The following is a 23536-nucleotide window of genomic DNA, read 5'->3' as shown; positions in this document are numbered from 1 at the left end:
CAGTGGCAATTAGTCTATAACATATGTCCTTCATTGAGTTCTGGGAAAGTTTCTTGAGGTAGTTCTTTGATCATTTCTTCCTTTCCAGCTTTCTCTCTTCATTTTTTAAAATTCGGAATATTTAGGCACTAGGCCTCTTAGATTGATCCTCTAATTTTCTTGTCTTTTTCCTCCTATCTTCCATTTTGTTGTCTTCTCCCCACCAATTTCTAGTTCTTAATTTTCCCTTTTAATCCCTAAAGTGAATCTGTGCTTGTTGGCATAATGTTTAATTTTCAAGAGACCATTATTATTTCTTAATTTTTTTTCTTTTTTATGACATCTGGTTCTTGTTCCATGTATACAGCATTTTCTCATCTTTCTAAAGTGATTAATGTTTTGATTTATTTTAGTTTTTTATGCTCCATGTGTTTTGTTTTGTTTTGTTTTGTTTTTTCTATGAGAACCTCCTTTCTTGTTTGGATCTCAGGTTGGATACTTTCCTCAACTGATAATTGTTGGTTGTTCTTTCCTCTTCAAGAGTGGGGCACTAATGAGCTGATTAGAAGCTCTATGTGAGGTGGGGCTTGTCAACCTGTCGGGTGGTAAAACAGGGATTTGATTTTTTTTCATTAGGAGACCCTCAAACATCAGTGACTATTCTGAGAGCTGAACAGAGTAAAGAAACTAAAGGGGAATTCCTTTGCAGCATATGGGTTTTTGTTGCTTTTTTGTTTTCAATATAGCATCTCACTTGCACCCTAGCTACATCTGCCTGGTGGTCCAGAGTCCAGGACATGTGTGGCTCAGTCTCTTCAGAAAGTAAACTCTCCGGAGTTCTTTTTTTGTCCAGAGGAGGAAAAAACAGTCACCAGGTTGCTTGGTAACTGAGGTTTTAATTACCTTCCTCCTGTTTTCAGCTCCTGCCTACAGAGGTACCTGTTGTCTTCAGTTTTCTTAAATTATTTTGTTTCATATTGGCTTCATAATAACAAGTGTGCTAGCTGAATAACCTTGGGTAGGTTATGTAATTTCTCTTATACTTAAGTTTTGTCACCTGTAAAAAGGGAGTAAGTCTTAGAGTTGTTGTGAAGATTAAATATTAATATATGTCAAGTACTAACACTGTACCAGGCACCACAGTAACTGCTCTATGAATGTTTGCTATTTTTATTAACTGGAATTATTCTTGAGCTGCTTTATTATGTACCACTTGTCCAACAAATGATTAACTTCCAAAATTTTGGTAATTATCTCATCTACTGTCCCTTCTAGTTCTTCGTCCTTGTAGGTTTTTTTGAGGAAGCCCAGGTAAATAAGTATATTTTAACTCATCATGTTTAAATTGAATTCTGTTTTATTAATTTTCTAATACAGGCATACTTCCAAGATTTTAATATGGGTTAGGTTCCAGACCACCACGATACAACAAATATCTCAATAACACAAGTCACATGAATATTTTGGTTCCCCGTTGCATATAAAAGTTGTTTACTTGTAGTCCAGTGATTTTCAACCTTTTTCATCTCATGGTACACATAAACTAATTACTAAAATTCTGTAGCACACCAAGAAACATATACTTTTTGTCAATCTAACCAAAAAAAGTATAATTTTTATTTTGATCCTCATCTGAGGACATTTTTTTTCATTGCTTTTAAAGAGAAGGGAAAGAAGAGGGGAAGAGAGGGAGGGAAACATCAATGCAAAGCATTGATCTGTTGCCTCATACATGCACCAAGACTGGGGATCAAACCCACAACCCAGGCATGTGCTCTGACCAGGAATCAAACCCTCAACCTTTTAGTTATTGGGATGACACTCCAACTGACTGAGCCACACCAGCCAGGGCAAAATTGGTATGACTTTGATTCATTCACATCAGATGGCTATTGTTACGTTAGCTATTGTCATTTTTTTTTATTTGACAGTCTGAAAGAAAAGAATTCAGTGCCTTTTTGTATGTAGTCAGATATTGGATGTTTTAAAAATTCTTGTGTCACACCACTGTGCCTCTTGTGGCTGTGGCAGCGGTTGAAAATTGCTGCTATAGCCTATTCAGTTTGCAATAGCATCATGTCTAAAACAACAACGTGCATACCTTAATTAAAAAATACCTTATGTCCTAAAAACGCTGACCATCATCTGAGGCTTCAACAAGTCTTTTTACTGGTGGAGAGGGTCTTGCCTTGACACTGATGGCTGCTGATTGATAAGGTGGTTGTTGCTGAAGGCTGGGGTGGCTGTGACAGTTTCTTCAAATGAGACAACAGTGACATTTGCTGCATGGATGGACTCTTCCTTTCACAAATAATTTCTCAAAGATCACTGATCATAGATCACCATACCATAATAAAAATGCAAAAAATTTCTTTAAAATACTGTGCGAATTACCAAAATGTGACAAAGGCACAAAGTGAGCAAATGCTGCTGGAAAAATGGTGCTGATAAACTTACTTGATGCAGGGTTGCCACCAGCCTTCAGTTTATAAAATATATACAATATCTGTGAAGTGTAATAAAGCATACTGCAATGAAATGAGGTGTGCCTAGTCATATTTACATGACATTAAGACTTTAGAGCAGTATGAACAATTTTTTTTCAACAGCTTTATTGAGACAATTCACAAACCATGCAATTCACCCAAGGAAAGTGATAATTCCATGGTCACAGAGTTACACAGCCATCACCACAATGACTTTTAGAGTGTTTTCACCACCAGCCCACTGTCTGTTGGCAGCACCAATCATCCTCAGCTTTCAGACACCCACAGGTCTTTCTCAACCTAAAAAGAAAAAAAAGCCTCCCTTAACCCTGCTCTGCACTCCCTGGCCATTGTACAATAGGTTTCCCTCTTTCCACTGTTCAGTCTCTTAAAAAAAATTTTTTTTTAACAACTTTAAAATTATAGTTGACATTCAATACTGTATTAGTGTCAGGTGTACAGCATTGTGCTGTACACTTCACAAAGTGGTCTCCCCAATATTTCCAGTATCTATCTGGTACCATATATAGTTACTACACTATTATTGAGTATATTCCCTATCCTATACTTCCCACTTCCGTGACTATTTTGTAACTGCCACTTTATACCTCTTAATCCCTTCCCCTTTTTCACCCAGGCCCCTAGCCCACCTCTTCTCTGGTGACCTTCAGTTTGTTCTCTCATCTGAGTCTGTTTCTTGAACAATTTTTAGGATACTATATTTTGAAAGTATTTTTACTTTTGTACAATTTTTCTACTTAATCACTTTCTTACTTCATGACACTTTTTAAAGTGAATATTTTTAAAGTCCTAAAAGAATGAAAACCGTATGAAGTCTGAAATAGAGCTGAATATATTTACTGAACTTATAAATTGATGTATTCCTTAATTTATTCAGATTTCTGCTAACAGTACTCGGCCTGCTTGCTGGTATGCCAAGCTTGGATTCTCTCCGGACCCTAGACCTTTTTCTCTGCCCTTGTCATCACTTTTCAGTGATGGGGGAAATGTTGGTTGTGTTGATATAGTTATTCAAAGAATATACCCTATGCAGGTATGACTTATTCTTGAAACTTACTCTGTATTTCTCTCTTTTGAGACAGTTAATTTGAATGATTGCTCCTTAATGTGTATTTCTGTTTGATGCATTATTACAGTGGATGGAGAAGACATCATCTGGATTATACATATTTCGCAATGAAAGAGAAGAAGAAAAGGAAGCAGCTAAATATGTAGAAGCCCAACAAAGGAAACTAGAAGGCTTATTCACTAAAATTCAAGCAGAATTTGAAGAGCATGAAGGTAAAATGAGTTGTACATTACAAGTTTATTTATATGAAAACAAGTTTTTTTTATTAGAGGTTTTGGAGGCTTCTAATTTAAATTTTGTAATCAGGTAAATTGTGTTTAAGTAATAGATTTCTTCTAATTCTGAATCAATGTTTTTAATTTATTTTTTAATATATTTTATTGACTGTGCTATTACAGTTGTCCCATTTTTTTAACCTCCCCCTGTCTATTTTGGACCTACCACTTATGCTTCTTATTCTCTACCTTTTCCCCCCATTCTTCTCCCTCTTCCTCCCCACTAATAACCCTCCATGTGATTTCCATTTCTGTGATTCTGTTTCTGTTCTAGTTGTTTGCTTAGTTTGTTTATGCTTTTGGTTTTTTTTTTTAGGATCAGTTGCATTTTACTGTTCTACTTTTGATCATCTATTTCTTAGATAAGTCCCTTTAACATTTCATGTAATAAGGGTTTGGTAATGATGAACTCCTTTAACTTTACCTTATCTAGGAAAAATTTTATTTGCCCTCCCATTCTAAATGATAGCTTTGCTGGGTAGAGTATTCTTGCATGTAGGTCCTTGCCTTTCATGAACTAGAATAGTTTCCAGCTCCTTCTTGACTGTAAGATTTCTTTTGAGAAATCAGCTGATAGTCTTATGGGAACTCCTTGGTAGGTAACCCTTTCCTTTTCTCTGGCTGCTTTTAAGATTCCTCATCTTTAATCTTGGGTAATGTAATTATGATGTGCCTTGGTGTGTTTCTTTTTGGGTCCAACTTCTTTGGGACTCTCTGAGTTTGCTGGACTTCCTGGAAGTCTATTTCCTTTGCCAGATTAGGGAACTTCTCCTTCATTATTTTTTCAAATAGTTTTCAATTTCTTACTCTTCTTCCGCTTCTGGCACCTCTATGATTCAGATGTTCGAAAGCTTAAAGGTGTCCCAGAGGTTCCTAAGCCTCTTCTCATTTTTTAAAATTCTTGTTCCTTCATTCTGTTCTGACTGAATGTTTATTTCTTCCTTCTCCAGATCATTGATTTGAGTCCCAGTTTCCTCCTGTCACTGTTGGTTCTCTGTACATTTTCCTTTATTTCACTTTGCATTGCTTTTACTTCTTCCTCTATTTTGCAGCCATACTCAACCATTTCTGTGAGCATCCTGATTACCAATGTTTTGAACTCTGCATCTGATAGGTTAGCTATCTCTTCATCTCTTAGTTCTCTTTTTGGAGCTTTGGTCTGTTCTTTCATTCAGGCCGTGATTTTTTGTCTCGGTGTGCCTTTTAGATGGTAAGGGGCAGAACCTTACATATTCACCAGGGTGGGGCAACCCGCTGTTATGTTATGGTGCTATATGTGGGGGAGGGGTTCGACAGGGAACAATGGCCCTTGCTCAACTCTCAGCCAGCTTTCAGTCATTTCCTCTACCACCTACAAGCAAATTGAGCCCCTCTGGTGCCATTTCCTGGGTGGATGGGCTTGTGTTTTTTTTAGGATCTTACAGGCCCCTCCAATGGACTCCTCTGAGGCTGGGAGTTTCTCCCACCACTGCAACCCCCACAGGTTTTTATAGTCAGAGTTTTTGAGGCTTTCTTTACCCACGTTGGAACCCTGGGTTGCACAGTCTTTCTTGCTCACCAGTTGTTCCTCCCAGTTTATTTTCACACAAATGTGGGACTGCCCTGTCTGACAACCACTGCCTTGCCCACCTGGTTCTCCAGCATCCACTCTGCTGTGTATCCTCTCCACCTCGGCTGCCTGTCTTTGCCCCTCCTACCAGTCTGGATGAATTTCTTCTTTAACTCCTTGGTTGTCAGACTTCCATACAGTTTGATTTTCTGACAGTTCTGGTTATTTCTGGTTTTTAAATTTGTTGTTGTTCTTCTTTTGGTTGTACAAGGAGGCAAAATCTCCCTACACCTCCATCTTGGCCAGAAGTCCTGAATTAATATTTTATATTCTCTCTCTTTTTTTTATTTTTTCTTTTTAAAAAATTGTTGACCCTATTACAGATGTTCCCCACTTTCCCTCCCTTTGCCCTCCTCCATTTAGCCCCTGCCCTCCTCCCCTGGCCTTCACCACACTGTTTTCTGGGTCTGTGAGCTATGCATGTATATTCTTTGGCTAATCTCTTCACCTCTTATGCAGTCTTCACTACCCACCTCCCCTCTGAGATGTCAGTCTGTTCCATGTGTCCATGCCTCTAGTTCTATTTTGTTCATCAGTTTATTTTGTTCATTAGATTCCACATATAAGTGAGGTCATATGGTATTTGCCTTTCACTGACTGGCTTATTTCACTTAGCATATTACTCTCCAGGTCCATCCATGCTGTGGCAAAAGGTAAGAGTTCCTTCTTTTTACATTCTCATAGTATTCCATTATGTTAATATACCACAGTTTTTTTATCCATTCATCTACTGATGGGCACTTGGGCTTTTTAAAGAGATTATTACATAAATAGACAGATAATCAATGAACTGACCCCAAATTATTATATCTTTATTCAACACACTGAGCTTTTAGATGCTTATAATTGTCTTAGATAATAATAATACATGACATACCCATAGCACTTTTCAGAAGTCTTTAGTAAACTCCCTCTTAAGCTTCAGTACTAAAGCATTTATAGTACCTTTTGCAGTATTAGAGAAAGAATAGCAGTGAGGGAAAGAACCATCAAATTATTTTCTGCTAAATAAGTTCTGTATGATACCACTTACATGTAAAGTATAAAAAAGACAAACTCATAAAAAATAGAGAATAATATAATGGTGGTTACCAGAGGATAGGGTGAGGGGTAATACTGATGGTATTTAAGTACAAACTTGCAACAAGTAGTAAATAAGCCAGAGATCTAATGCTCAGTATACTGAATATAAAGAACTGTATTGTACTTTAGTTATGCAATGTGATAAATAATCATACAAAGAACAATTATATTGCATACATAAATGCAGTATATAACAAAAACAATTATATTGCATATATAAATGTATCAAAGTAACATGTCGTACACTTTAAATTTACACAGTGTTATATGTCAAATACATTAAAAAGAAAAAAAAGAAAACACTCAAAAAACTATTTTCCCCTGAATCATTGTCACTCTCTTTCTTCTGTGTCTTTTTCTTCATTATGTAATTTTGCAGTTTTTGTTATTACAGTTGTTCAGTTTTATGTTGTTTTACTTGGAGCTAGAACTTGTTTTTCCTATGGCATCAATTTTAATAGTACAGATCATAGTGTTTTTGCTTATAGGTCATGTAATTTACTTTTTTATTTACCTTTTTTATTGCTGAAATCTATGTTCTGCCTTTCTTCATGATTTTCTCTATTATTTAACCTCATGTTCTATATAAATCTGAAAAAAATTACACTCTCAAAATTTGATTTGTTTAAACATATTACTAATTCATGCTGTTTTCATGATTTAAGTGAATTGTGGATTTACTTAATTTACAAATAAATCAGGTAAACTCTTTGACATGTTTTTAAAAGATTTTATTCATTTATCCTTAGAGAGAGAGGAAGGGAAGGAGAAAGAGAGGGAGAGAAACATCAAGTGTGTGGTTGCCTCTCACTTGTCCCATACTGGGGACTGGCCCACAGCCCAGGCATGTGCCCTGACTGAGAATCAAACCTGTGACCCTTTGGTTCTCAGGCCCTTGCTCAGTCCACTGAGCCACACCAGCCAGGGCTCTTTGACAATGTTTTAAATCATGAATACACTAGCTTCACATTTACCTAGAAAGCTTATTTTTTAACTTCCTTTATTTGTATGTTTTTTGCTTGGTTGTCTTGTTTTCAGGGTTGTTAACTTTGTGGATTAGCTAATTAATAATGCTGTTTTTTCCCTAGAAAATGTAACAAAACAATGTACACTGTCATGTGCACTAACCAGACAGCAAGTATGTGCTCTTCAGGATGGTGCAGAGCTCTATGAAGCAGTAAGGACTGTGCCAGACCCCAGTTACCTTGAGGTGAGAAAAGAAGAGGGCGTGTTGTGGGCATTCTCTGGCTGTCCCGGGAAGCAGTATGTTGAAATGCTGCTTCTCAAAGGGGGTGTTTGCATTTCTGGGATCCATAGTGATGAGCTAGACATGGTGGTATAGTTATGATTCTGTATCAAATAAAGGATAGATAGGAGCATTAAGTAATTTTATATATTAAATGTAGTTTAAAATACAGACAAAACTTGGTTACTTTTGAAATAAAACAAGTGATTTCAAAGCAGTATCTTAGTTTCCATGTTCTCAGCTCTTTCTCAGATCCTATCCAGAGACTATTTCATGATCTCTACCTCAAAGAGACTTAAATAGACAAGTGCATAAGAATTAAACTGTGTTAGAAATAGCATAGGCTTTAGAATCATTCCTCTGCCATTTACTAGCAAAGCAAATTGGACATAAAATAGCTTTAAAATGGGCATAAAATAAGTTGTTTTAGGATCAAATTACATAATATATGTAAAAGAATACTGTTAATAAAGTTTCTTATAAATGTTAGTTGCTGTTGTTAGAACATCATTTCATATATTAAGGTAAATTACTTCCTAAATTTGTAGACACCCAGGTATCTAATTAATGCAAGGATTGGTTTGCTAGATAGGGAGTGGGTAAGAAATTTTAGGAAAACTGTTGTTTGTTTATTGATAATTCTCATTAATATGGTGATAATAAATATTATATATAGCCTTAAGTTTTTAAAAATAAATGAGACTACAAAAGCTAAACAAACAATTCTCCACTAGGAGACTAAGCAGTGTTATTCTGAATAGAATTCCCTCATATTCCCAAATGATACAACTCAGATTCTGCCTGTGAAATTTGAGTTGTTTGAGTCCCGTTTGAAAGCCTGTGAGTGTACTTGTTACAAGTCTGTAAGTTAAGGCTTTATTTTGCTTTCCTGAAACATCATTTGCTTCTATAGCTTATATTATTACATATGTTGAAGCTTGTGCTTTCTCTGAGTCATCATGAAGATAGTTTTAATTTCATTCACAAAATTTAATGAAATATTTATTAGTCTGGTATCCTTTTATGTAATTTATTATAAGGAGGAAGTAATGAGCAGAATGAGAGTTGCAGGACTGAATTCTAGACCTGGTCCTACCACTTTATACCTGGACAAGTGATTTATCTCTTAGACTTTCTGTCTACCTTCTATCAAAGGAAGGTCTGAGAGGGGCCAATCTCCATGGTTCTGAGTTTATATGATGCTGAGATTTCACTCAGGTAAAGTTATCGCTATAATTCTTGGAAGAATAACCATCAATTTCTGAAACATTCTGTCAAAAGGATTTGTTTTCAGTGACAGTGCTGAATGTTGTGGGCCTTTGGAAATCATAGATTTCTTTTTAATTCTTGCTTAAACACTGTCTACATTTTTAGCCCTTTTCAGACTACAGAGTTGAAGTCTCCCTGCCCCATGTAGATCATGAGATTAAGATTTGTAAGGCAACAGCAATTCTAGTGTGTTATTTGTCTGATTCCATGTCCTGATTTATTTGTTTTTATTTTTTATTCATTCATTAATTTATTCTTGTTACACTGGTTGAGTTTCCCAAGAAGTAAAGACAGCAGTTTGATGAAGTAATTGAGAGAGAAGTATGGAGGCAAGAAGTGCTTATAGCACGTATCTGGTTTTTGGTTTTGGGTTTTTTGTTGTTGTTTTTAATTTTTAGATAGAAAGAAAGAGAAACTGATTTGTTGTTCCACTTATTTATGCATTTATTGGTTGATTCTCATATGTGCCCTGATCAGAGATCAAAGCTACAACCTTGGCATATCAGGATGATGCTCTAGCTGACTGAGCAACCGGGCTGGGGCTAGCACATGTCTGTTTAAATTGTATCAGCTCTTCCAGAGAGTTCATGAGATTACACTACGGGGGCTAAGAATGAGGGTTCTTGAGCTAACCCTACCCATGTGCCTCTGCAGTTATTTATTCTCTCTCACCTCAGTTTCATCATCTGCAACATGGAAACAATAAGAATACCTGCCTCATAGGGTTATTATACAGATTAAATGAATTAACAAATTTCCCACACATAGATCCATTTCTCAAATAGAGTAAACTTTCACATGTTAGCCATTTAGAATGTCATTGATGTTGATGGATGTGATTATTAGAGTACATTTACAAGCAGGGATTGTTTTGTCCCTAGGGAAGTTGATCACGAAGATTAGTAAACAGTTTAAGACACCAGAACATATTTGTTATGTGATAAGCTGAGTATATTAATCTCAATTTTTGTATTGTCACACCCTTAAAATGAACTCAATTCTGTTGTGTTTTACCCCCCATTTAAAGTGATTCAGTTACAATAGATGAGGTATTTTGTTTTTGTTTTGTTTTTTATTCCAACCTTAAATGCTTTCATATGTTAAATGATCACAGGCTTATTTTAGTGAAGAACAGTTACGAGCCTTAAATAATCATAGACAGATGTTGAATGACAGGAAGCAAGCACAGATCCAGTTGGAATTCCGGAAGGCTATAGAGTCTGCTGAGAAAGGGGAGCAAATGTTATCGAGGGATGTTACAACCGTGTGGAAGTTGCGTGTCATAAGCTATGAGAAAAAAGAAAAAGATTCAGGTCAGTATGTAAATTTTTTGTCTTTATCAATTTTAAGTTAAAGTATTATATTAATAAAATTATTGCAAATGCTAGACGAAGTATAAAGTTAGTGCATATCAGAGGAGCAAAGTCTACCAGTGCCCACAAAATGATAATAGAATCTTTAGATCTTTGTTGTTATCAGTATTATTTATTTTTTAGGTAGAAAAAATTATATTTCATTTAGTATAAATTTTTAACAAAGTTACATATGACCCAAAGCTTTTATGAGTTTCTGTACCTGACAGTGATCTCCAAGGATGCTGACAAGGCTCCAAACTTGGCTTCCACTCACTTGGAAACCAACATAACATACTTCATCCCTCCCTGAGAACCTGGAAATAAAAGTTTGCAGAAACAAATGCTGAGCTGGCAACTTTATGATTTCCGGTGTTTCCAGGTTCTAGAGTCGATTGGTGAAGGGTGGGGAGCTCTCAAAGGAGCTGTGGTCCCCAGACCCACCAACTGAAACCACTGCATGGTCAACCAGCTCCTCTCCCTTCCATCGCCCTTCTTTTTTGTCATTTTTGGCTCTTTCTTGTCTCTGTCTCTTCTTGGCTGTTTTCTCCAGCCTCACACCTGTGTTTTCATGTCCTCCAAAGTGGCCCCCAAAAGACAGCCATGGTTTTCAGTCCTTTGTAATTGCTGAAAGTTCCAAAATATCAAAATCAAAGAGATACATACTCCTTAGCACTTGGAGATGAACATTTTTACTAGCTGTACAGTCCTTTAGAACTCGTGACCAAATTTTTCTACCGACTAGAAAAGGAGCCTGCATCCACCAGGTCCCATCCTAAGGCGGCCCCTGGGTTGCAGCAGAGTCCACCAGGACAAAGGGAGCACCATGGGTCTCACCTTTGCCCTCAGAGGAGCCTGGGTCTTCCAGGTCTCCACAGATGCTGGAATCTGGCCCAGATTCCTTTTTCAGGCTAACCCTGGGACCAAAGAAGGAGACTTCCTGGAGTCAAGTTACCAAATTTAATGTGACAGTAGTTTTAGTGCTTAATGAAAACTAAGGACTAGCAATTCTAAATACAATGTTCTCCTGGTTGGTCCATTGGGAAGAGACCAAATCCATTTGGGATCAGCAATGGAGAAAGGCTTTTAGCTGCCTCCCTCCCCTTCCCATCCACCTGCTTGGATCACTGGCTTTTCCTTCCCTGGGGTAAAATTTGTTTTGTTATCTCCCAGTTCAGAAGTCTGGGAAGAACTGGATGGGTTCTCTGCTTAGTACCTTGTGAGGCCGAAATCCAGGTGTCAGCTGGCTGCATTTTTATCTCATGCGCAGGGTCCTCTTCCAAGCTCATGTAGTTCCTGACAGAATGTATTTGCTGTGGTTGAAAGACTGAGATCCCTATTTCTTGTGCAGCATGTGCTTCTAGAAGCCTCCTGCATTCTTTTCATGTGGCCTTCTCCATTGTCAGACCAGTAACAGCGCATTGCATTCTTCTCATGCTTGACTCTGATTTCGTCATTGTCTTAAGTATTCATTTTTAGACAGGAATTTTAATAATTATAAGTTCTTCCATTGTCTTTTTCCTGTTTATCTGAATAGTTATCTTAAGTATCTGGCGCCCATCATCAGATTTATATTCCCTGCTAACAGAGGGAAAGAGATACAGAATCTATCATCTTGCAACATCAAGATCTAAAAATAAATCTGGAAAAGCTACAATACAGTTAACAGCAACCAAAAACACTCAGTTTCAACAAATACCGGTATGTCCTCATTGTAATTTTTTAATTTTGATAAATGCATATGAGTTTATAGAATCTACACATGCTAATTTTTTTTCTTGTAGGCTTCTGATGAAATACTGTTCCAAGTTTATCAGCCAAGGGAGCCCATTCCCTTCAAACAGTTATGGAATCCAGGCTTCCAGCCACATTGTTCTGAGGTGGACCTAATAGGATTGGTAGTTTCTGTTGTGAAAAAAAAAGGTAATATACAGTGTATTTAGTTGTAGCTTTTTAAAAACATTGTCTTTTAAAATTTGTTTTAGGATTAATTGGAGCTACAAATCAGCAAATTTGGTAACTAGTGGTTTGAAAATAGGCCTGTTTTAACCTCACTTCTTAATGTAAATCAACTGTACAGTATTACAAGGGAAGGACTTACATCCCATCCCGACTACTTAATTTTAAAGAAATTGCTAGAAAATTTTCTACAGGGTTTAGTGATTACTATTAGATGATTATAATTTCCCTGTGCAGTTGCACATTCAGGCCTCTGTCTCCAGCTTTGATTTTTGGGTTATTTTCCCCTTTGCAGTATCTCTCATTATCCCTAATGATATGTATTCATTGTTCTAAAGCCGACTTTTTTACATATAGCTACTCCAATATTTTTTTATCATTGGTGTTAGTTTGCATGGTATATTTATTTTTCATTCCTTTATTTTTAACTTGTCGATGTTTTTGTATTCAAAATTTGTTTCTTGTAGACAGTGTGGTTGGGTCTTGCCTTACCCAATCTGACAATCTGTATCTTTTAACTGGTTTTATCTAATCATCTTTAATGTGATTATTAGTATTGGTGGATTAAAATTTCCCACCTTGCTGGCTATTTTCTATTTGTCCTATCAGTTCTTCATGTAGGAGAGCAATTCTTGTGATGTTTCTACATATGCGGTAGCAGCCATTGTCTCAGAGTATCTTTTAAAGAATGTTTGTATAGCAAAGAGGCCTGGGAGGCAGATTTCTCTCCTATGCAGGAAGTCTGATGACTTTTCCTCTGAGTTTTTATTTCTGATTCTGTTTTTTTTTTCTTTTGTTTTTGAGATTCCACATGTTAATGAGATCATACAATACTGGTCTTTCTCTGACTTATTTCACTTGGCATAATGCCCTCAAGGTCCATCTGTGTTATTGCAAATAGCAGAATTTCCTTTTCTGTGGGTGAATAGTATTCCCTTGTATATACCACATTTTTTTTAACTGTTTCCCTCTTCACAGACACTTAGGTTGTTCCCTGTTTTGGCTGCTATGAATAATGCTGCAGTGAACATGAGAGGGCAGATATCCTTTAAACATACTGATTTTGTTTCCTTTGGATATATACCCAAAAATGGAAATGATGGGTCATACAGTAGTTCTATTTTTAATTTTTAAGGAATAAATAATTTTAAATAACAAAGAAATAGCCATGGTTGGTGTGGCTCAGTGGATGGAATGCCAGCCTTCAAACCAAAAGATTGCTGGTTTAGTTCCCAGTCAGGGTACATGCCTGGGTTGTGGGCCAGGTCCCCAGTTGAGGGCATGTGAGAGGCAACTGATTGAAGTATCTCTCACATGTAAATGTTCCTCTGTTTTTCTTTCTCCCTCCCTTCCCCACTCTCTAAAAATAAGTAAATAGAAATGTTTTTAAGAAAAAGAAAAGAAATAACCTTTGCAGTGTCAGCTTCAGTTTTTACTACTCTCAACATCTCAGCCAAGTACATCTATATTTTATTCCTTAAATATGACATTGCACATTCCTTTTTCCTTATCTCTTTCCATATATTCTATCAAAAAGTCCAAATCTTGTCTCCCTAAGTACTAGGAAGTGTCAAAACCAGCTGAGGTCTGACTTTATGCAGAAAGACTTCTATTTATTGATGATTTTGTGCCTGGCACTCCAGTTTCCTCCCCTGGCAGTTTGTCCTTCACTCCACTTCAGCTGTGTTGACATCTCCTTGCTCTTCTTGGGCCCACTGAGCTAGCTTTCATCACAGAGCCTTTATACTCAATGTTGTTCCTCCCAGAAGCTTCTTCCTAACAGCCACATGGCTGGCTCCTTTCGTTCTTTCAAGTCATGGGTGAAATGCAGCCTTATAAATGACCTTTCCCTGACCACCATTTGTAAAAGAGCAGTACTCTCTTCCCTTCCCAACCTACCTTTAAATTTTCTATAGCACTCAGCAGCGCCTGACAATATGTTTATGTTTTTCTGTCTCCCTCTTCCAGAATATTAGCTGTACAAGGACAGAGACTTTGATACTGCCATATCCTCAGCTCCTAAAGCTGCTCCTGGTACAGGGTTGGGTCTTAAATATTTGCGAGATTCCTTACTTATCAACTTCCCTGTCATGTTTCTCCCTTCTCCTACTCTTTGGCTAAGATTTGGTGTCCATCTCCTTTTCGAGAAGGCCTCATATGCACCATATTCCACAAGTTCCTCATATTTTTCCATGCCGTACCTATTACCTTAATTCTGAGACTATGTCTTACCTAGGCATAATATTGTGAGATCGTGCTTTCTTTCCTTCCCTCAGAACTTTGTGCAAATTACTCTTTTGGAATTGAACAGTCTGAAACTGGCATAATTTTCCCCCCATTTAGTCATTTTCTTTTTCAGTCTGGATATCTAAAGAAAAAAAATATTTTCTCTTCTACTCCAAAAGCTTAACTAAACTGTGTCTTAGTGAAAGCATTCTGTACACAATTCTTCTGGGACACAGAATGCTCTTTTGATCTGCAGACTTGGTGCTTTCTTTATTTCATGGGTATTCTGTAATTTCTTTGAACATGTCTGCTGTCCATTTATTGGGATTTCAATTTCAAGGATACCAGTTAGTCTTACGTTGCATTATTTTTGTTTTTGTTTTTACCTATTCTCTGATTGCTTTTATTTTTTCTCTTTCATTTTCATTCACCATTATTATATCTAGCCTTTATGTTCATAATTTAATTTTCTGTAATATGTATTATTTCTTGATATTTCTAATACATGTATCTGACCCATTGTGATCATATATGATGTCCTCAATTTACTTCTTTGGCCCTGCACTCTCTGTGTCTTACAGGGCTACTTATCCCATGTTTAAGCTTTTACTTTCTCAAGTACATGTTCCTATTAAGTTCAATAGCATAAATCTGTTTTGAAGAATTTAGAAACTGTCTTTTTTTTCCCCCTTTCTTATGGGAAAAGTTTTGTTTTCTTATGGGTTGTGCTCTTTGCTGTGTTCTTTTTTTTTTTTTTTGGTAAGTTGTGTTTCAGTGCTTTGTGAGTTTTCTTTGACTCTAATATGTTAATATGCTACATTGTTTTCATAGCATTTCATTTCATCTTAATCAGACTTTGTGACTTTTCCCACACCTTCCACACATTCTTTTGTAAATGCTGGGTGAGTAGCAATGAATGAAGCAGGCAAAAATCCCTGCCCTCGTGGAGCTTATGTTATAGGAGGGAGGGAGACATTATAAATAAATAAGTACATTTATACTTTTCTTAGTAACTGCTAAGAAAAAAATGAGATAGGGAATGACAGGTAGTATCAGGGGCAGGCAAGAGAAATATAGCTTTAGATAGGGAGGGGAAGAAAGACCTCACTACAGAGTTGAGATTTGAGTGAGACTTGAACAAACAGGGAGGGAAGCATGTGAACATCTGGAGAAGGAGAGGTCCAGGCAGAAGAAACGATCATGACACAGCAGGATCCTCTCTGGTGCCTTGAAGCATAGGCAGAGGCCAGGGAATGAGTAATCACAGCCAGGGTAGAGGCACTGAAGGACTAGACCACATGGTGGGCCTTGTATGGAACTCAACTCGAGTTCTGAAGGCAATGGGAGGAATGATACCACCTGACCAGGTTTTCAGGGGATCACTTAGGCTGCTCTATTGAGAATACACTACAGGGGGCATGAGGGTACAAACAGGGGAACCAGCTGCAGGCTACTGAAGATTTATGCAAAATGTGATTACAGTTTGGACCAGACAAAAGAAACGGGAGTGGTCAGAAGTAGTCAGGTCTAGTTGTATTTGGAAGGTAGGGGGATAGCATGGGGTTGAAGAGAGGAGTCAGTACCAAGGTTACTGGTCTAAGAACCTGGAAAAACAAGAGTTGCCATTCTCTGAGATGGGAAGATTGCAAGGAAAAACAGCTCTGTGGGCAAGGGTAGGAGCTCAATTTGGACAGTTAAGTTTTAGGTGTTTAATCTAAGTGGAGAGTTCTGCTGGACAGTTGAATGCAGGAATCTGATCAGGGGGCATGTCTTGGCTAGGTATAAACTAGGTATAAACTAGGAAATCAACATCTAGGTGGCGTTCAAGTCTTGACACTGGCTGAGGTCATGCAGTGTGAAAGGAGTAGAGAAATGACTCAGCACTCTGATGCCTGAAAGCAGAGGACATAGAAAGGAGCCAGTTAGAGAGACAGGACTGGCCAGCAAGGTGGGAGGGATCCTGAGAGTGAGCTCTGCAAAACCCCAGAAAAAAAGGATTTCTACTTCTGCCCAAGATGGAGGTGTAGGTAGGTAGTGTGCCTCCTCGCACAACCAAAAGAAGGACAACAAATTTAAAAACAAAAAACAACCAAAACTGCCAGGAAATCAAACTGTATGGAAGTCTAACAACCAAGGAATTAAAGAAATTCATCTAGACTGGTAGGAGGGGCAGAGACGGGCAGCCGTAGTGGAGCAGACTTGCAACAAGGCGATGGCTGGAGAACTGGATGCTCCTGGGGTGGGAGAGGCAGCAGCTTTTGGACTGGATGGTCCCACATTTGCATGAGGATAAACCGAGAGGAACAACTAGGGAGTGAGACATACCGTGTAACCAGGGTTCTGGCATAGGGATGTAAAGCCTCAAAACCTCTCACTGAAAAAACCTGTGGGGATTGCAGTGATGGGAGGAATTCCCACCCTCACAGTGGAGTCAATGGGGAGACAGGGTCCTAGAATGTACACAAATCACCCACCTGGGAATCAGAACCAGAAGGGCCCGATTCGCTTGTGGGTAGGGGGGGAAATGATGGAAAGTCGGCAGAGAGCCAAGCAAGTGACATTGTTCCCTTTTGGACCCCTTTCCCACATGCAGTGCCACAACTCAGCCACTAGGTTGCCCCACCCTGGCATATATCTTAAGGCTCCATCCCTTACTACGTAACAGATACACCGAGACAAAAAATTATGCCCCAAATGAAAGAACAGATTAAAGCTCCAGAAAAAATACAATTAAGCAATAAAGAGATAGTCAGCCTATCAGATGCAGAGTTCAAAACACTGGTAATCAGGATGCTCACAGAAATGGTTGAGTATGGGCACAAAGTAGAAGAAAAAGTGAAGGCTATGCAAAGTGAAGTAAAGCAAAACATGCAGGGAACCAACAGTGATAGGAAGGAAACTGGGACTCAAATTAATGATTTAGAGCAGAAGGAAGAAAGAAACATTCAACCAGAACAGAATGAAGAAACAAGAATTCAAAAAACGAGAAGAGGCTTAGGAACCTCCAGGATAACTTTAAACGTTCCAACATCTGAATCATAGGGATGCCAGAAGAAGAAGAGGAAGAGCAAGGAACTGAAAACTTATTTTAAAAAATAATAGAGAACTTCCCCAGTCTGGCAATGGAAATAGACGCCCAGGAAGCTCAGAGAGTCCCAAAGAAGTTGGACCCAAGGAGGAACACACTAAGGCACATTGTAATTGCATTATACAAGATTAAAGATGAGAGAATCTTAAAAGCAAGAGAAAAGGAGACAGTTACCTACAAAGGAGTGCCCATTAGACTGTCAGCTGATTTCTCAAACCTTGCAGGCAAGAAGAGGCTGGAAAGAAGTATTCAAAGTCATGAAAGGCAAGGACATACATCCAAGATTACTCTATCCGGCAAAGCTATCATTTAGAATGGAAGGGCATATAAAGTGCTTCCCAGATAAGGTCAAGTTAAAGGAGTTCATCATCACCAAGCCCTTAGTATATGAAATGTTAAAGAGACTTATCTAAGAAAAAGAAGAAGGTCAAAAATATGAACAGTAAAATGACAACAAACTCATAGCTATCAATAACTGAACCTGAAAACGTCAAAAACAAACTAAGCAAACAACTAGAACAGGGTCAGAATCACAGAAGTAGAGATCACATGGAGGGTTATCAGTGTGGAGGAGGAAGGGTGAGAATGGGGGAAAATATACAGGAATAAGAAGCATAAATGGTAGGTACAAAATAGACAGGGGGAGGTTAAGAATAGTATAGGAAATGGAGAAGGCAAAGAACTTATATGTACAACCCATGGACATGAACTAAGGGGGGTGTGGGGGGTGAATGCTCATGGGAGGTGGTTGCAGGGCAGAGGGGAATAAAGGGAAGAAAAAAATGGGACAACTGTAATAACATAATCAGTATAATATACTTTATAAAAAGATTAAAATCCATTTAATCTGTTGGTAAATTTGAAAAATAAATGGGATACCTGTCATTTGCAACAGGATAAACAAATGATTATCTGACAATGACAGTTGTTTTCATTACTACTATTTATAAGGGAAACATAATTCTCAGGGCAACAGAAACAAGAAATTGTAAATAAGTAGGACTGAATGTTTAGTGCCTAGATTTTCCTAGCCTCATTCCTAGCCTGGCTTATCCAGTCATCCCTTCCCATTTTTTGGCACTGAAAATTTTTAACTTTATTTTGAACTAATTTTAGAACTTCAGAAAAGTTGCAGAAATAATGGTTTCCAAATATCCCTCAGCCAGCTTCCCCTAATGTTAACATTTTCGTAACCATAGTACAATTACTAGAATCAGGAAGTACACATTGGTTCAATATTATTGCCTAAATTTTATATTTATTTGAGTTTGAAACTTGTTACACTATTTTCTGTTTTCTATGCCAGGATTCCACTTTCATTTATTCATATTTCTCCTTAGTCTTCTCCAGTCTTTAATAGTTCCTGATGATCTTAACACTCTTGAATGCACTGGTTAAGTATTTTGTAGCATTCCCCTCAATTTGTGTTTGCCTGATGTTTTCTAATGGTTGGGTTAAGTTATGCATTTTTGGCAAAGTTAACACAGAAATAATGTTTTGTCTTGTCTGTACATCGTATGGAGTGGTCAGCGATGTTGGTATTTCACATTGCTGGTAATGGCAACAACCTTGGTTACTTGGTTCAGGTGGTATCTTCTTGGTTTCTTACCTGTAATTAACTGACTTTCCATTTGTAGTCAATATAGATCTTGGAGTAGATTCTTTGAGATTATTCATAACCTACTTCACTGCAAACTTTCACCCATTCATTTAGTATCCATCAGTTGATTTTGTTTGCAACAGTTATTGCTGTGATACTTACCTAATGATGGTTTTCTTTTTTTCCTTCTACATTCCTTGGAATTGTACTCTGAGGAAGAGCTGCCTCTTCTCCCTGCATTTATTTATTTGATTTATATCAGTATGGACTTATAAACATTTATTTTATGGGTTAAAATTTAGTAGTTTTATTATTTTATTATTCCTGTTGTTTCAGCTTGGTCCATTAGACGTTTTTCAGGTTGACTCCTGTGTTTTTGAGCACTTCCTTCTTTTTTAGCATCACAAGAGTTCCAGGCTCATAAGTCCCGTGCCCCTGTCTGGGAAATCAACTACAGTGAGTCCTCGCTTAACATTTTGGTAGGTTCTGCAACTTTAAGTGAAATGACATATAACAAAACTAGTTTTTCCACAGGCTAGTTTATACAAACAAGGATTAATTTCCTATAGCATCTTATCAATGTTATAATGAAACAATGTTGAACAAAATGACTTATTGGAAGATTTGCAATACTTCCCCAAGGAACCCTAGATGCTTTTTTTTCCTTCCCTTCCCTTACTTTTTTTTTTTTTTTTTTTTTTTTTTTTAGAAAATGGTGTTTAGAACCAATATCTGATAGCTAGATATGCTCCTTACTACTACAGGAGCATGATTGCTCATAGACCCTTTAAAGCTAGGAAATGTTTGTTCTAACTTGGATTCCCTAATAGCTGGTTGGTTCTGTTTGTTTGGAGGATATATGAAGGATATATGGAATATCATTGTCCTTCTCAGAGTCAGAGCTATACAGAAAGACAAAGTCAGAGAAGTGTCCCTCCCATCTCATCTTTGCTGACCCAGTGTTAGTCCTCTTCCCCCATCCATACCCAACCCCTGTAGTTCTGGTTTATCCTCCCTGTATGTTTTGTACAAATAGACAGATATATGTATATTTGCTTGTAGATTCTAGTCTTTCTTTTGTGCTTTTGTTTTTCACCTAACAGTATGTTCAGAAATCACAGATGTAGCTCTTCTCCATCCTGTTGTTGGCTGAATGATACTCCATTATAAGGGTGTGTCGTGGCTTACTCAACCACTCTCCTGGGCGTGAGCTAAGATAGGTTGCTGTTAGTCCTTTATAATTACAAACTGTACTTCAGTGAGTAACCTCATACATGTGCTTTCATCAGCCTTGTTCATGTGCATTTTACTGTCATTGGAAGTCTATCTTCAGAGTAGCAAACTAGAAATGATGCTGCCGGGTGAACGGTAAGTACATATGTCGCTTTGCTAGGTATTACCCAATTTTTCTCCACAGGATTGCGCAAACCTGTATTGCCACCAGCAATGTACAAGTACGCCTGCTTCCCATTGCTTCAGGAACAGAATGTGTTGTCAACTGTCATTGAAATTCTAACACTGTAAATAACAGGTCATTCCTGGGCTTTCTTTAAGTTTATTTATTTATTTATTTATTTTAATTTGTTTTTATCATTAATTAGCATACCAAAATAAACTGGCATATTAGAGGTTCCCTGCATTTTTAAATTTATTTAACACATATAATCAAATGGGTTTTTTTTTTCCTCAGCTGTGAAGTAGGAAAGGCAACATAATTTGTATCAAATAGGTGGGTCATTTTCTAGCAAAGCAGAAATTGTAGTAAAGTGTTCCAGAAAATGCATTGAGAAGGCAGGACCTGGGAAGAACAATATAAAGTGGGGATGGCTACATGATGCATGACTTCTACAAGAGGCAGACCCTCATCACTTAGACTCTCTGCCTACTTGGCATCAGGCCTTGTGGGGGAAAAATAAAAAGTACTTTCCATTCAATAAGAGAATGCAAGAAACACACCCTATAACTTTATGCCATATCAATTAAAGGATGTGACAGAATTTAACAAGAGGATCAATATTCCTTTAATAAATAAATGGTGGCCTTAAATAGGTTCTCCAAATACCAGATAATTTCATTTTAACATGAAACTGTTCCTAAAATTTCCCTATAGGAACAGTTAGAATTTCACTTTATTCTTTAAATAACAATATAATATTAACTTGGCTAGAGTCTTTCATGTACATTTGTATTTTTTGAATTTATATCAAATGGGGTTTTTTGTTTGTTCTCATTTTAGGTCTTGCTCCTTTAGTCTATTTGTCAGATGAATGCCATAACTTATTGGCAATCAAGTTTTGGATAGATCTTAGTGAAGATATCATTAAACCTCGCATGTTAATTGCTGCAAGCAACCTCCAGTGGCGGCCAGAACCCAAATCGGAAATTCCTACCTTATTTGCTGGAGATTTTTCCACATTTTCTTCCAGTCCAAAGGAGAACCATTTTCAAGAGGCATTCCACAAAATGAAAAATACTATTGAGGTAAAATTAGTTTGACCATTATCACACTTTCTGGTATTTTGAGTCAAATATCAAAGAAGTGGCAGCTTTTATGAAAACTGGATGTTGAGATAAGATATCAGGTGAGGTTTTTAGCGAACATTAATTGCTGGTAAACTGGAGGAGGTAGGGGTAACAGCTACCAGGAAAAAGAATGATTTGAGGGGAACTAAGTTAGGAGAAATGGTGAGAAGGATGTTCAAACTACAGACCACGTGGGCGAACTGGAAATTGGTTAACAAGAATAATATGTGGTTCATAGTAGCTGGTAGTGTAATTAGTTAATAGTATGCAAATTCCAAATTTACATTTTAAACTCCATATCTAGTATTTTATACAATTTATACCTGTCTTTGCTTTTCATAATCCTAAGTAGGAAAATAAAATTATTTCCCTTACATCATATGCATTTTTGCTTAAATCTCTTTATATATCACATAATGGTATTAACTAAAACCTATTTCAGCTAATCCTTGGAACAGACATGAGGCCGGTCTCTCATTTTACTCTTAAGGACTATTCTGTAGATACTGGATGATTTATAGCTATTTATAGTAAATAGAGATGGAACTTGAATCCTAGTCTTCTAGCTTCAAATCCAGAATCACAGTATACCTTGCTAATTAAACTCGATGGTTGGGAATGACTCCTAATCTCTCTCCTTCCCTGATGCGTGTAGACACTCTTTCTTTCTCTGCCCCTCCAACACTGAGCCCTCCTGAATCACTGACAGTGGTTCTGCATTTTTACATTAGCATGTTGTTTGATAGTTGCTATCAAATTTGGGGTGCCTCATTCTTTTGTTCTGATCTGAATATTTTAGTTCTGGTTTTAAACACTTTCTAAAAACATGAATGTGTAGGTTTGCATTTTATAAAACAGCTTTTCCAATTTATTTTCTTAGAATAATGATAGATTTTACAGTGCTTCAGAAAACAAGCTTATGCATATACTTAATGCAAATGATCCCAAATGGACCACCCCAACTAAAGAATGTACTTCAGACCCACATGCTGCTCAGACAGTCCTTGGTACAGGAAATAAGTTTCTGGTAAGTTAATATAAATTAAAAGAATATTAATATATATATGAAGGCAACAGTATATTCTGATATATACTTAGTGAACATAATAAAATGTAATTAAGTTTAATTAGACTGTAATTAATTATCATATGACTTTTATAGATATAGTTTATCTGGAAATTATATCTTGTTTATTGAAACCAGAATGTAACACTCCTGGGAGCAAATTTTACAAACAGATGCTTTCATTTTTGGTATTTCAAGTACATGTGATAGAAAATACTTTTTTGCCTGTATCTTTGTGTTAGGGAGACTATTCTATATAATTAAGGTTGTTTTTAAGCTTGGTTTGATTTTAACTCTTTAAACTATAATAAATGCAAATCAAGCTAAAGTATAATATTGGCTAATGACTAATTTTTAAGTAACTAACACTTGGTAAGTGTATGTATATTAACTCATTACCTTCACAAGAATCCTCCGAGATAAAAATTATGATTACTGTTTTATAGATGAGGGAACTGTGGCATAGAGAGGTTAAGCAATTGCCCATAGTCACAAAGCCAGAAAAGTAGATATTAGAACCCAAACGGTCTGTGATCTTAAAATGGTTTTAAAATGCTTGTCTTTGTTTTATATGTTAATACTAAAAAAAGAGAAAAGATTAAAGCAGAAGTTATGTCCCTTCCTTTTTTATCTTTTACTATGATTAGCCTTCATTTATCTTTTCATGTCATTTTTATACCCCTTT

At 37.0% G+C, this 23536-nt stretch overlaps 1 protein-coding gene across 1 annotated transcript in view; it reads left to right on the top strand.

The window, feature by feature from the left end:
- BRCA2 (BRCA2 DNA repair associated) overlaps positions 1-23536 on the top strand; it is a 79659-nt gene that overhangs the window by 53632 nt on the left and 2491 nt on the right. The window contains exons 19-26 of the mRNA XM_036018396.1: positions 3364-3519; positions 3623-3767; positions 7611-7732; positions 10152-10350; positions 11927-12090; positions 12174-12312; positions 21499-21743; positions 22666-22812. Coding sequence (XP_035874289.1) covers positions 3364-3519; positions 3623-3767; positions 7611-7732; positions 10152-10350; positions 11927-12090; positions 12174-12312; positions 21499-21743; positions 22666-22812 — 1317 coding nt within the window. The remainder of the gene's footprint in view (positions 1-3363; positions 3520-3622; positions 3768-7610; positions 7733-10151; positions 10351-11926; positions 12091-12173; positions 12313-21498; positions 21744-22665; positions 22813-23536) is intronic.

The sequence above is a fragment of the Phyllostomus discolor genome, chromosome 2 (genome assembly GCF_004126475.2).
Source record: "Phyllostomus discolor isolate MPI-MPIP mPhyDis1 chromosome 2, mPhyDis1.pri.v3, whole genome shotgun sequence".
In the NCBI taxonomy this organism is placed as follows: Eukaryota; Metazoa; Chordata; class Mammalia; order Chiroptera; family Phyllostomidae; genus Phyllostomus; species Phyllostomus discolor.
This window is presented reverse-complemented; position numbering and strand designations above follow the sequence as displayed.